At 32.6% G+C, this 14,996-nt stretch overlaps 2 protein-coding genes and 1 non-coding gene across 4 annotated transcripts; 2 read left to right on the forward strand and 1 right to left on the reverse strand.

The window, feature by feature from the left end:
• Nucleotides 1-3,044: 3,044 nt before the first annotated feature.
• Nucleotides 3,045-3,118, reverse strand: TRNAN-GUU. Its single transcript has one exon. It is a non-coding gene; the product is annotated as a tRNA-Asn (tRNA).
• Nucleotides 3,119-3,146: 28 nt separating this feature from the next.
• LOC109190785 (pentatricopeptide repeat-containing protein At4g04790, mitochondrial-like) lies at nt 3,147-12,742 on the forward strand. Of its 2 annotated transcripts, XM_019341383.1 has the most exons (17): nt 3,147-3,439; nt 3,470-3,549; nt 3,762-3,809; nt 5,608-6,243; nt 6,578-6,757; nt 7,042-7,106; nt 7,721-7,828; nt 7,970-8,083; nt 8,850-8,945; nt 9,044-9,142; nt 9,687-9,806; nt 10,628-10,732; nt 10,860-11,024; nt 11,125-11,252; nt 11,377-11,455; nt 11,572-11,789; nt 12,169-12,742. In XM_019341383.1, the coding sequence occupies exons 1-17, from the start codon at nt 3,291-3,293 to the stop codon at nt 12,383-12,385; spliced, it is 2,607 nt and encodes an 868-aa protein (XP_019196928.1). In that variant the 5' UTR covers nt 3,147-3,290; the 3' UTR covers nt 12,386-12,742. The 2 variants fall into 2 exon arrangements, with proteins under 2 accessions (XP_019196928.1, XP_019196927.1); XM_019341382.1 differs by having other exon boundaries at nt 3,147-3,549.
• A 573-nt stretch (nt 12,743-13,315) lies between these two features.
• LOC109190330 (mitogen-activated protein kinase kinase kinase ANP1-like) lies at nt 13,316-14,161 on the forward strand. Its single transcript, XM_019340798.1, has one exon. The coding sequence runs from the start codon at nt 13,316-13,318 to the stop codon at nt 14,159-14,161; it is 846 nt and encodes a 281-aa protein (XP_019196343.1).
• Nucleotides 14,162-14,996: the final 835 nt, after the last annotated feature.

Below are 14,996 nucleotides of genomic sequence, written 5' to 3' on the forward strand. Positions count from 1 at the left end.
TTTGATGTTATAATTTAAATAATTATATATTGATCCAAATATTCTTAATATATTACAACAAATCCATTCTGTGCATCGAACGGGTGAAAATACTATTATTCTAATAATTTTTCTTTCCTTCTTTCGTGTAATTACTATGCTAATGTATTTAAATATTGAAAGAGAATTCTATAAAAAGGATCCTTAACTCACTAAAATTCTATATTATTCTTAAAAACAAAACCCCCATTTCTTACTTACCCGCCCAAACAATAAAAAAAAAATTACCAATTAATAATACTAATAATAATTAGTAAAAAAGTTAGTAGTAAAATAGAAAAAAAGATCCTTAATTCACAAAAAATAGAAAAGAAAACGGGATTCACTAATTAATTAAAACTAACAATAATCAGTAAAAAAGATCCTTATTTCACTAAAAATGAAAATATAAACGGAATTTACTGATTATGACTAATAATAATTGGTAAAATAGGAAAATAAAAAATGAGTCTTAATTCAATAAAAATGAAAAAAGAAACGTAAGGGTGTGAAAAAAAAAGGTCATAATAAGGATAACAGTATAAAAAAAAAAATTCTACCAAAAATTAGAATAATTAAAAAAGTTTCTTAATTCACGAAAAATAGAAAAGGAAATGGAATTCACTGATTAATTAATAGTAATAATAATCAGTCAAAAAATTAGCAGTAAAATATGAAGAAAAAAAAATCATTACTTCACTAAAAATGGAAAAATAAACGAAATTTACTGATTAATACTAATAATAATCAGTAAAATTAAAAATAAAAAAAGATTCTTAATTCAATGAAAATGAAAGATTTTTTTTTTTAAAAAGGGGTCATAATAAAAATAACAGTAAAAACAATCCTACAAAAAAATTGAAAAAAAAAAGATTCATAATTTACGAAAAATAGAAAATGAAATGGAATTCACTGAATAATTAATACTAATAATAATCAGTAAAATTAAAAGTTAGCATTAAAATAGAAAAATATAAAAGGATCCTTAATTCACTAAAAATAGAAAAAGAAACGAAAGTCACTAATTAATACTAATAATACTCAGTTAAATAGGAAAATATAAAAAAATTCTCAATCTATACCATTATTAAAAAGAAAATCCTTCTTCCTTACTTTCACACCCAAACAATAGAAAAAGTAAAAAAAATCTATAATATAATTAAAAACAAAATTCTATTTACTTGATTTATCGCCCAAACAATAGTAAATAGTAAAGGTAAATTAAAAAAAAAGGATGAAAAAAAAAGAACAAAAATATTTCACAATAATATTCTATATTATCAATTAAAAATGGAATGGAAATTAGGTAAATAAATAAGTATCTATTCAAACATATTTTCTCAACCAACACCTTCACTAAGGCTCGATCTCATGACTTCCCACATAAAAGAGGTCACTACATGCCATCTGAGCAGAAGGTGCTTGGCAACAAACATTAGGTTAATTGAAAAATGAAATAAATATTAACAATTGTTTGAAAATAAGAAAATATTCATAATTGACTAAAACAGAAAAAAAAAAATGGTCAGATCATTGCATTTTAATTTTTCACAATAATATTACACAGTATAATACATCAAATCACAAGTATGTCATAAATTTTACACAATTTTAAACAATAGAATGGAAATATTTCAATAATAATATTCTACACTATCAAGTAAAGGTAAATTAAAAATGAAAAGGAAATACTTCAATAATAATATTCTACATCATCAATACTAAAGACATATTTTAAAGGTAAATTAAAAATGTAGCGAAAATTAAAAATGAAATGGAAATATTTCAATAATAATATTCTAAATCATCAATTAAAAATGAAACGAAAATTTGGTAAAAATATCATTGCATTTGATATTTTAGTTCGCTAATTGATTAATTGACTAAAAATAAAAGAGAAGTAATTGGATGAAAATAAATATTATATTACTAATGGATTGAAAATTTAAAAGGAAATGAATATTAATAATTGACTGCAAATAAAAAATTATTCATAATTGACTAATATGAAAAAAATAAATGGTTAGATCATTGCATTTTAATTAAAATGGAAGGAAAACTAAAATTGAACGCCAATATTTCAATAATAATATTCTACATCATAAATAGTAAGTGCATATTTTTAACAATAGTAAAGGTAAATTACAAATGGAACAAAAATATTTCAATAATAATATTATACATCCTCAATTAAAAATGGAACACAAATTAGGTAAAAATATCACTCCATGTAATATTCTAATTGACTAAAAATACAAAAGAATAATTGACTGGAAATGAATATGATATTACTAATTTATTTAAAATATAAAAGGATCGCTAATTGACTAATATTATACCATTATATATTTTCACCGAGTCACCCATCCTGATCAATTGAAGGTGCTAGCTCTAGACGATGATGGACAACATTGTGTTGCTACTACCAATGTCGTCTACAAAGAGGTTTCAACAATGTGTAAATAAAATCGTTGATATTATATTTTTTAAATGACAAAATTGTTATATGTATAGACAAAAAAAAATATCCTCCATACAAATGATTTAAGATAACAATTCATTCATATAACTGAGTTGCTAGAGAACGAACACATTTGTATAATTTATAAAAAAATACTAAACAATGATAAAAAAAAAAATCTCCAAAGTTATAACACTACATGCATACATCTACACATTAGCTATTAATTTGAGCAATTATTTGCTTAAATTCATACAATGATAATATAAAAACACATAAATGATCCAACCCGTATATTCAATTGAACTATATAATATTTGATGTTCTAATTTAAATAATTATATATCGATCGAAATATTCTTAATATATTACAACAAATTTATTCCGTGCATCGCACGGACGCAAATACTAGTACCTTTAATAATAAAATTAAAGACAAGATGAACAATAAATACCTTTAATAAAATTAAAGACTACAATTAGAAAGATGAACAATAAATACCTTTAATAAAAAAACCAGAAATAATTATATTCGTATTCTGTACAGTTTTTGCCAAAATAAATTCGCTAGAAGGAGGGCTTGAACCTCCGACCTTGTGGTTAACAGCCACACGCTCTAACCAACTGAGCTATTCCAGCTACCTGACTGTTATTGTTTTGCATTTGTAATAGTACTCAAAGTAGTGGCAAAATGTGAAGAAGAGAGCATCGCCTTGGCCGCTTGTTCCGATCTCTCTCGCCGCAATTCTCTTCCAAATCACAATCTGCTTGGAATCAATCTCAGCTCGTACTATTCATCTCGCTCTTGCTCATGCCCGTCTCCAAGGCAAAAAACCTCGCCTCACTGCTCCGCTCCGGCGCCGCACTCGCCAAAACCACCGCCCCTACCGCTTCCGGAGATATCGCCGCAAAAAGATACGTCTCATCCGTCAGGTCTTCTGCCTCCACCGCTTCAGAATCCACTCAGAACCGCTTCGTTCACTCTTCAAACACTCAGTCTCCCTCCTTCAACTCCCCGTCCAAGCCACTGATTGGCGCATTCGATGGCTGCTCGGATGACCACTATAACGGTACACACCTGTTTCAGTTCGTTATGGTTACTGGAAATGATAACGAAGTTGATGTATGGCGTGATTTTTTGTTTTTGGCAGATGTATGGATATAGTTGTATATATGTTTTTTTTTTTTTGGTTTCAGTCTTTCGTTTGGCTAGTTTTTAATGTAAGGAGAGTGGAAGTACAATGTTCTGAGATAGCTTATTTGTTCCCTTTGTTCATAACAGAAGATCAGGAAGGGCTGCTGTCGCAGGAAATATCTTCCATATTGTGTGGTATGTATTCTGTGATTTTTGTTTATGAGATGCATTCATACAATTCTCCATTGTTGATTGACTGAGGTCCCCAATGTGATGATCAAAGTTTGTTTGTGAGTTCTAACTGTCAGTTGATGTTAAATTTCTGAGTTTAAGGGGGTGTTTGGTTGGATGGAAAACATTTTCCATGGAAAATGTTTTCCTAAAAGTGAAGGAAAATGATGTTTTATGTTGTTTGGTTGGATGAAAAACATTTTCCATTGAAAAAAGTTTTCCTTGAGAGTGAGGAAAACAAATTCCTAGCTCTTGTTAGGTATTTTGTTTTCCATGGAGAAGGTTTTCCATGGAAAACTAATATGACAATTTTACCCTTACCATTCTTTATTAATTACTCTTATTATTATTATATTATTGTTGTGTAGGGTTATATTTGTCATTATACACATTATTCCTTACCATTCCAAACTCAACCAAACAATGGAATTCATATTCCCAGTAATTTCTTTTCCACCAACCAAACAATGGAATCTATTTTCTTGGAATCTATTTTCCATGGAATTTCAATTCCATTTCCCTTCAAATATTTTCCAGCGAACCAAACGAGAAAAACCTGGAGGTTCTTCCCATCAATTGGGGTTGGCTATTCTTCAACCTGAAAATTTTGAAGTTTGTGAAACACAACATTCACAAACCAATGAAAACTAATGGTGAGTGCCCTAACCTAAAACCACCTACTCAAAGGGAAAGAATTTATTTATAAAGCTATAGAGGAATTTAAGTGGAGTCCTTTAAGGGCTAAAGGAGGCATAACAACAATTTGATGGAAATTTAAATTTGTATATAAAGCCCATACCTATTAATGCATTCTGCTAGGAAATAAATATAAATATTTTTAATTGAAATAAAAGTAAATTAAACAAATTCTGGTCCTATTTTACAATCTAGAGAAATATTTACTGTACCTAGTTGTTCAAGAACCTGACTCTACCTTATTTTTGGCTCTGTATGCTGTGAATGTTAAAAACTTATGATGAGGGGAGGTTTTAGGTGCTGTTTTTTACAATGAATGTGGTATCCAAGTTTTGCATAGGTGTAGTCTTATGATAAGAATATTAAAACATCACAGAAACAGAAATAGATAAGCAAACTCGAATGAAGAGATATGATGGAGTGTCCTCAAAGTAGGCAGAAGGATAGCATGCGGACTACTCTTTATTGCTTCAGAACTCCATTATAACAATCATTAGTGAGTAACAAAATGGTAAGCAACCCCATAATAGGAAGAGAAATGAATGCAGTGGGAGAGGGTAATACAACACATGCTTACTGGTTACTCTATAGTCTAAGCAAAACTCCATAGTAGCTGAGGCACAGATTTTTCCTTTGAGCATTCTGTCTTGGTGGGTCTGGTGGCCATTGGAGAGTGCAAATCCACCATATTTGGTTCTTCTGTTCCTGTTTGTATGTGCATACTTGACTAGCCTTACTACAAATTCTTCCCTTCTAGAAATGCAAAATTGGGATGCCTTCATAGATGCAGTTTTTAAAGATTTTTTTTGTTTTTGTTTTTTGGATAAATTACATTGATGCATTTTATTCAGATAGTTGTCTGGAATGTGTTGTTGCAATGGCTTGTCTTTGTGTGCCTATACATCAATTATAAATTGCATTATATCGATTATAAATCTATTTGATGTACCTTATTGGAGAGATGCTTCACCCACCCTTTTCTTTTTCTAGGAATTTCATTTCGGGTGTTGCGCATCATTCTTTCTATTTACATGATGTCTTGCATATGCATTTCTGTTGACTGCAGGTGATGTAGATTCAAAAGTGGTCAATCCACCAAAATCACAAGTGATTAGCAGAGATAAGACTTTAGAAAATGTTTTGGGTGTACCATGTATCTCAAACATTCCAAGTAGTGATGTATCTTTGCGCCGGAAGGAAGTTTCGCGAGAAAGGAAACAAAAGTGGGTTTTAAAGATCTGCCAAAAGACTCGTCTAGACCGCTTAGTTGAATTATGCTTTAACCAACTGGGAATAGATGCTACAGTTCAGGTATTCGGTAAACTTCGACGGGAAACTGGCCTGGTAGAATATAATGCATTGATAAGGAGTTGTATAGAAAAGGCAAGGATGATGGACAATGAAGAAGAGTCATTAAAGCAACTTTCTGTTGCATATAAATTTCTGAAATCAATGAGGGAGCAAGGTTTCCAATTACAGGAAGACTTTTATGGTCAAGTTCTTATGTATTTAATTGATTGTGGCATGGTTCCAGAGTTTCACTTTTACTGTGAACTCATAAGAGATGGAAATGCTGATTCGCTTCCAAATTTAGCTTACTATGAGATGTTGCTGTTTATAAAGACCAAAAATATTGATAAAGTAGAAGAACTCTGTTATAATCTTGCACTCTATGATGGCAAAGACAAAGACACCTTTCTAGGTTTGTAACTCTAAAGGTTCTAATGCTTTTTTGATCTTTTATGTGTTATGCATAAAAGTATTTTATGGTTCCTGTGAATTGTAAACATGCCATTTTATAGTTACCTGGCTCAGTGGTCAGTGGTTTGTGGGTTCTCTCTTTTTCATTGGGCTTTGCATGTGGGCTAGTCTTGATTTTTATTTTTACAATTTACAAAAGACATTGTTAAAGATTTCTCATTATTAATTAATCGATCTAAATCATCCCTCAGATTATCTGCAAATTGCCCCATTAATTTTTTTTAAATGTAAATTTAAGGCCATATCAGACCTAATACTTATCATAACTGTTGCAGAAAAATATCTGTTAGCAATGTCCAGTGGTGACTGTAAAGAGCAGTTTTTGCAGCTTTTGAATACTCTTGACATAACAAAAGTTACTTCCATGAAAAGTTTAACATGCATCTTCAAATCCTTGGGGAAGTTAATGTTGGAGAACATTGCAGAGAAGTGCTTTCTGGATTTGAAAACCAGTGGTAAGATAAAAATCAACATTATTATTATTTGGGGATATTACCTATTCTTGCTATTGTTAGATGACTTAGATCATGGTTTTTCTTAAGGCAAAGATTTCTTGTTAGGCTTCTCATATATGAATTGACATAACAGTTTATGTATCTGGTGAAAACAGCTTACTGGGCATTACTTGTGTCAGTTTATGGTTAAATTGGTATACGTCTTAGAATGAACAGATAGTTGTTTTACTTTGTATATTGTGAATCTCAAATCTATGACACATTGACACATCTCCCTGATGCAGATGTTGAAGCAGAAAAAATCTCGAGTTTCATCTTTGAATACACCACAAGTGTGCCAAATTTAGCAGTGAGGAACTTATCTTGAATACTAAACTTAACTTCTTGGATCCTACAATTTTTGTGACCCTTATACTTTGCAAATACATCTGTATATATGTAAAGAATTAAGTCAATTAACTTGAAGTGTCTGAGCATGCCAAATCTATCTCTGATGAACCTTCTCATGAGTGGTTCTTGTAATATCTTAGAAAAGCCTTCTGCTTCATGAGATTATGCCTCCATGAGAAATTTAATCTGATTACATAAATGTAGATTAAAAAATTGTGTTTGTTGATTATTACCCACCCCCTCCATCGTGTCAAATCTTTTCTCTAGAATAGCGGTTTTCACTATCACAACTCAACTTTAACTGCCTGAACCTTAATCCAAACTAATTGGGGTTGACTATATGGATTCTTTCCCTAATCATAAGTTTCAAAAACTTGTATTGTTCCTTTTCTTCATATTTTATAACTATCTGTTGGACTTTAGAATGTTAAGGCCCTTAACTTTGCATCTAATCATATTTTCTCTAGTTTATTTGATACATATTTTCGTTCAAGGTTTTAGGTTTCCAAGTGGAGGACTTTATGCTTCACTCCTGATTGTGTCCTCTGATTGACTCTGTTGTGGATTTGAAAGGTTGAAGACATTGTTCTTAAATTCAAAAATTTGCATGCTGAGATGGATGTGACACCCTCATCTGCACAATGGGAGAAACTCATTAAGTTCTCCTGTGAATTGCTTAAGGTAATATCTCATACTTCTTTAGAAGTTTCATGGTGATGTTAGTAACTGGATAACTTCTTGATGCAAAATACCTGCAGTTCTCTTAAGTGGTGGATTTGCAAGCTACTCTGACATTAGGTTTCTTTATGTTTTGCAATTTAGGTACACATTGCGCTTGACATTGTAGACCAGATGTATGAACAGGGTTTGGCTTTATCAATAGAGGCATTTAATTTGATATTAGGTGCATGTGAAGAAAGCTACGAGTACAATTTGGTACGCTGCATTTTTCTATTATTATGTTCTAATTATGATCCTTAATAATCTTGAACAGCAAATTTTGTTGGAAGAGTTCGGTAGATGACTGCAATTGATTTTGTTGTGCAAACTGCAAAGTGTTCTTGTATGTGCTTCTGATAGGGATGTGTTATGTGGATCACCAAATGAATGGTGTGCTGTCATGGGAACATGCTCCCCAATTTTCCATGTAGGTACATGTGGATGCATTCATACACCACAGTGATATTCATTAAGACAATAAGGGCAGAATATGAAAATATTGAGAAGCATTTATCCGTGAGAAAAAAATTGAATAGTAATGCCTTCGGTCTTTTTCACCAGGAGCGCGTTTTCCTTGTCATATTATTTGCTAAATCATTAAATCAACTACCAGATGATTGCTAATGTGAGGGAGTTTCTACTGAGTCTCCTTGAAGTGTGGACTTTTAAAGTTACTTGAAGCTCTAACTGCTATTATTCTCTTCTTTCTTAAACAGTCTATTCAAATTTTATTTGTATTTCTTTACTATGACTAACTTTCATCGATAATATACTTTCTAGAGGAAAATGTTTACCAGTCTTCTTGTACTTTTATTTTCTTTGACTATAAAATGTCATTGTGTTTGTAATTCATCTATAGTTTGTGTCATTAATTACTGTATGTAGTGGACCAAAATGATAATATGCTATTTATACTTTGTAAGATTTGTTTATGCGTTAAATTTTGCATTAGATAACTTTCTATTTTTCTGTGTATCAAAAGGTTCGTCGGATGCATTCAATAATAAGTTGCTATAATCTGAAGCCAAACAGCGAGAGCTTCAGAATGATGATAAACTTGAGTGTAAAAATGAAAGACGTGAGTCTCGACTTGACACTTCAATAGCTCGTGGTTGCTTTATTCTGAGTCCTAACTTGGAAGCATTAACAAGTATGTTTCATGTTTCTTCTATGCAGTTTGCGGGTGCATATAACTTAACCAGTGATTTGCAGAAATTCAATTTGATGCCTACGGCAAGCATGTACAATGCCATAATGGGTGGCTATTTCCGTGAGGTGGCTTTGTTGGCTTCATTCCTTCATCTTTATATAAATTGAATTCTTCTGATTTTTGAAATAGAAATTCTTTGATAGCATCATATGTGACATCATAAGTGGGTGAGATGGTGAACGATCACTAGCTAGGAAGGGCACATAGTATTGGGTGTTATGTCTAGACCCAATAAATTTGCCATTCTAGACAAGGTGGCTTGGGGTGTCACTGCATTAATTAAAATGAATGTATTGACTCATATGCTATAAGAAGAGAATGCACTCTTTTTTTAAAGAAACACAAAGATAGACAAGAGGGGGGACATAGACCAAAACCCTCAAAAGGAAAAGATGCAATTTAGTGTAAATATATACACATGTGGTTCTATATCCATATGGTTGCTTAGTGTGATGTATTTTATTTTAGCTCACCGAAAGTTTTGAGTTCAGTGAAACTATACGAGTATGCCAGTAGATATAGATAAGCTAATGCTATATCATGGCTGAGTTTTGATCATTTATGCTATTATGCATTAGTGCTTGACTAAAACTTCTCAATTATCTGCAGAAAAACATACACGGTGGATTGATGGTTCTCAAACAAATGGAAGATGCAAAAGTGAAACCTGACTCACAAACTTTTAGCTATCTTTTAAGAAACTGCAATTGTGAAGATGATATCATTAAGGTCTCAAAGTTCCATTCTCTGTTAAAAATCTCGGGTTAGTTACTGGTGGAGTGGTGGGGTTAAATCAAATTGGGTTTAAAGATTTTGCACATTTGGTATCCGTATCTTCTAAATATTGGGAGATGCCAACTACATCTCATACAGTTCATGTATTACTTGATCTTGAAATAATTTTTTAAAACATCTCAATTCAAGAAATGATCTCTCTGATCCCTGAATTTAGACTTGGTTTAGTGATATGTTACATTGTTACTTGTTGATGCACCTTTTCCATATTGAGGGAATTATTTACTTTTATTTTTTATATTTTATATTTTAAAAGACATTGATCGTAAGCTGTATGTGCTCACTTGGTGCGGGAGTATTTCATATGTAGTTTATTATTTCCTTGCATTGAGATTTGAGTGAGTATATTTTGCTGTAGAATGAAAGTCAGACATGGAAGTTTGATTATTGCCATTTAATACAAGATAGGACATAACAACTCTGCAAATGAAGTTAGAGTTTTCTACTAAAGCCTTGTACTCTTGTAATGCAAGCCTCTTTGAATTACTTTAACCAATTGTTAAAGAATTTGCTAAGTCAATAGATTTATCTGCCATTGAGAGTGTCTATTATGATTTTTCCCATTGATTAATTGATTTTCTCAAAATTATCTGTTTCTAACTTTCAATTACTTTTTATAGGGACCTGTTTGAGTGTAGTAGTAAGTTTTTTCTTTTAATTTCTACTTCTGTGCATGTAACTGCTTCTTGTGACTATGTTAAAACATGATGTGGAAAGCCGTGTAACAGTTTTCAGTTTGGTGATCTTTTTTGTAGTTTTATGATGAGTTGACACTTTCTGGGGTTCAAGTCACAAAGCATGTTTATATGGCCCTTATAAATGCATATGCATCCTGTGGACAGTTTGAAAAGGCTAAGCAGGTAATCAACATGTATTTATGACGCTTCAATTTTGTATTTCTAAAGTACAAGAATTTTCTCAGTATCACTCTTTCAGCATCTTTTCTCAGATATAAACTAATCAATAACACTAATCTATTGAGTGCAGGTAATCTTGGGCAAAGGGATACCAGTAAAGAACTTAAATGAAGTCAAAAGTATGCTTGTTTCAGCTCTTGCGGCACACGGTCAAGTATCAGATGCCCTTGAAGTGTACGAAGAAATTAAACAAGCTAAATGCAATCTGGATCCCAGATCAGTTTCTCGTCTTATTGTAAGTCTGTTATGTTGCATCATTTTTTTATTCTAAAGGTCGTTCTTAATTTCTTATGTCTTTGGGCCTTTAAGACTAACCACTCTTAGCAACTCTCCAGGATCATCTACAGTCTGAAGGGGAATTTAATAGACTACTTCAACTACTTGATGAATTAGATGAGCGGAATCACTGGATTGGAGCCTGTTTTAAAGTTATATCATATTGTGTTCGACATGAAGACTTAAGGTTCCATTTTTTACTCTTTCTAAAAACTATTTATTTTGATCCATCAAGTGTAAAACATCTCAGCTCTTTAAGAAGTTATATATGGGAGTGAGCATGCTTATATATGTGTCTTTGATGTTCCCAGATCTGTCATAGAATTGCTCAAGAAACTTAAGGATATGTACAACGATGATGAGGTGGCTAGGGAGGTTCTCTTTGATGAGGTTCTGCTCTTTATTTCTGAGAAACATAAATTGATTGTCAATATATGTTTTCAATGGATTGATGGCATACAAAGTGCTAATATATATATATATATATCCTGGTCATCATGAATTAGGTTTTCTACCGCATTGCAGAGAAAGAACCAAGAACCATGCATTTTGGCTGGAATCTGCTTCAATCTATTAAGAAAGATATTGGTCTTCGCCCATCTCGAAAATGTCTGGATTTCCTCCTAAGCGCTTGCATAAGTGCCAAAGATTTACCGACTTGTTTCAAAATCTGGGAGGAGTATATAGAAGCCGGTCTTCCTCACAACTCTCTAAGTTATTTGAGGTAATTTGCCCAGTTATGTCATCTTTATTTTCATTTTCTTGGTTAATAATCCTTTGGTGGATTCAAATTTGCTAAAGATCAAATTAATGAATGTCATTAACCCTACATCATCATAAATCATAATCTATAATTAGTTTATCTGAAAAGGTGGAAATTAATTCATTTTCTGGGAAGAAATGACAAGGTTTGCTCATAATTTGTCTGCATATTCTCATGGAACATGAAATCATGAATTGCTCTATTTTATTATTACTCGAGAAACTATCCCACATGCATGCATTATGTTATATAGTTATAATAATAATACGAACTTTCATACAGACACAATGGATTTGCAGATACAATTCAAAGTGTTATTTACAACTCAATGTCCATGCAGGATGTACCAAGCTCTTTTGGCATTGGGGTCACAAAAATCCGCTAAAAATATGTTGAGTAAAATCTCAAAAGAAGATCCACATGTTCGTGCTGTCATTTATGCAAGCCGAGCAGCATACAGAAATGGTGCTCCAGTTGGAGGGAAGAAAAATGCAAAAGCGGATTTGAGGCCGGAAACAATGAACATATTGAGCAAACTGGAAGCGAATTACAAGTAGTGAATGAGATTGAAGCCCAAGTGATTTATACTTGAAAGATTCCAATAGCTTCAAACACTAGTTACCTATTCACGTCTCCTGCTCGAGATGATCAGTATTAATTTTATAGCTTGCAGTCAAATGGCAGAATTCCCCTTGAGTTGATCAAAAACTGTGCTAGTAAACATGTTTTCTGTTCTTCAGTCTTTCAGTTTTTCAGAAAACTTGAGAAATTCTTCAGTTAGTAAACAGGTTCTAGGTCGTTGTGTTTGTGTGATTCTTTGGCTAGGCATGATCTGTTTCTGTATCTCTGGATTATCTGCGGCTAACCTTGTACATAGCATTATTTATTAATGAATTTTCGTAGTGTATCGTAAGCAGTTTTGGGATGTGAATTTAAGTTGCGCTTGCGGGTGTCGTAGTTATATCGTGCATCAGGGCACACAATGCATTGTGTGCTTCGTCCGGCCTAAAATGACATCGTTTGTTAAGTTGTGTGAGGAATTAATGCGACGGAGTTTATGTATATTCTGTTATACAATTATGTACATTCTATTATATAATTAAATTATTTTTTAATTTTCTAGTCTAGAATGTTCTTAACTTTCCCAATTACTTGAGTCCCAATTGATTTCTTAATTATATTCTGGATCGAACTGGGATTATTATATAATTTTCTATTAAAAAAATTTCCTAATACTATACATAATTGGATTGAAAGATTATCTCAATACTAAACTTAGTTGGATTGAGATTATCCCAAGTCTATATAATACTTTGGTACCCAACACTTGGTGGATCATCAATTCCAATTCATCATCATCAACCTTACTATATAGGAACCTTAGTACTCATAATATGCCTTGCGAAAAGTTGGAACTCCTAGGTGGGGGAGCCCATGGTATTGTGTTTCTCTCTCAATATTATAATCCACCTACTTTCAGTGTTCTAATGAAGTTAGCCATAAAGTCTTCGAAGGTCGAGTCTTCATGTTTACTTTTGGGAGAAGCACAAATCTTGAGAAAGTTGCAAAGATGTCCCTATATAATTCAGTGTTTAGGAGAGGATACGAGCATAGAGCATGGAAACACTATGTACAATCTTCTGCTGGAGTATGCTCCCGGTGGAACACTCAAGAGATTGATGAATTCCAGGGAAGGATTCATCCCAGAGGACGAGGCTTCACTATATGCTTATCAACTTTTGAAGGGAATCTTAGAGGTGCATCGTCTCGGGTTTGTCCATTGCGATTTGAAGCCCAACAACATTCTTATCTTCCCATGCAGGTGCGGCTGCGGCTTCAATCAGCTCAAGATAGGCGATTTTCGGCTATCTAAGGCCGCCGGAGAGGGAGGTCACCAGGGAACTTTACTCTACACCTCCCCGGAATCTCTGTTTTGCGGCATGCATGAGGCGCCTAAGGATATATGGGCCATAGGGTGCATGGTGGCGGAGATGATGGCCGGGGAATCACCTTGGAGGTTTTGTAACGGTAACAACAACGATAAGTTAGTTCAAGACATGGCCTTCAAGCAACCCCAAATCCCAACCGGCATATCTGATCATGCCAAGGATTTTTTGATGAAGTGTTTCGAAAGAAACCCAAACGTTAGATGGACTGCTGATAAGCTACTCAATCATTCATTTGTTGCCAATACCCATAATCTGCTGCTATGCCAAAGATGGGAGGATCATCAAGCCTTGGGCAATAGGCCTTTTGGGACCTCTAGTATTGACTTATTTTCCACTCCGATTTCGCCATGCACTTGCGGTTGCAGTCAAGGGATAAAGTCATAAAACTAATAGGCAGGGCATAGGAAAGGAATAAGATTTTAGAAAAGAAAAGGACATTTCAAAACAAACTTTATGTTAATTTTTTTTAGTTTTTGTAAGTTATTGATCTGTGCTTACCTTTGTAATCTTGAAATATAAATGTCAACTTTTCTTTTACATTTTTCTGAAATTTCTTTGTAATTTCTACTGATTATGAAGTTTAGTGCAAATCTCTGTTTGTGCCCAATTCTTTTAGATGTAATAGGGTTTTTATATGTATTTAATAGGGTTTAATTTTTTATGTTTGAATAATTAATACTTTAGGCATATGAAGATGTAACATCAAATAACGTGCTCCATTTCTCAGTGATCTGAAGTTGGTTTTGGTACTCTTGTTAATTTGTAGGGACATATATATTTTTATACTCATTATTCCTTAAAATTTCAAATTTAACCAAACAATAGAAATTAGTATTCCCAGTAATTCTTTTTACACCAACCAAACAATGAAATTAATCTTCTTAATAATTATTTTTCCATGGAATTTCAATTCCACTTCCCTTAAAATATTTTCCACGAATCAAACGAGCCTTTAGTGTTCTGATGAAGTAAGTTGGAAAGTCTCACTCATTTCTCTTTTCTAATCACACCTATAAAATCCTACCACTATTGAGGATGCCCTAAGTATATAATGAGTTCTATTACGAGGACTTCTACTATTCTATAAATTATATTTCTTGATGTGACAAACATGAATACAACATTTGATATGGTGGATCAAGAAAGAAAAATACTATGTTCACTCCAATTTTTTACTTTTCAGTTTTACTTAACACATAAAGTTAAATAATTTATCAGT

This window comes from Ipomoea nil, unplaced genomic scaffold (assembly GCF_001879475.1).
Source record: "Ipomoea nil cultivar Tokyo-kokei standard unplaced genomic scaffold, Asagao_1.1 scaffold1576, whole genome shotgun sequence".
NCBI classification, from domain to species: Eukaryota; Viridiplantae; Streptophyta; class Magnoliopsida; order Solanales; family Convolvulaceae; genus Ipomoea; species Ipomoea nil.

Coding starts and splice junctions, on each gene's coding strand:
- LOC109190785 (XM_019341382.1), top strand. CDS start 3,291: ATGCCCGTCTCCAAGGCAAAAAACCTCGCCTCACTGCTCCGCTCCGGC. Junction 8,946..9,043: donor TGAGTGTAAAAATGAAAGAC/GTGAGTCTCGAC, acceptor TCTTCTATGCAG/TTTGCGGGTGCATATAACTT. Junction 9,143..9,686: donor TGGGTGGCTATTTCCGTGAG/GTGGCTTTGTTG, acceptor AATTATCTGCAG/AAAAACATACACGGTGGATT.
- LOC109190330 (XM_019340798.1), top strand. CDS start 13,316: ATGAAGTTAGCCATAAAGTCTTCGAAGGTCGAGTCTTCATGTTTACTT.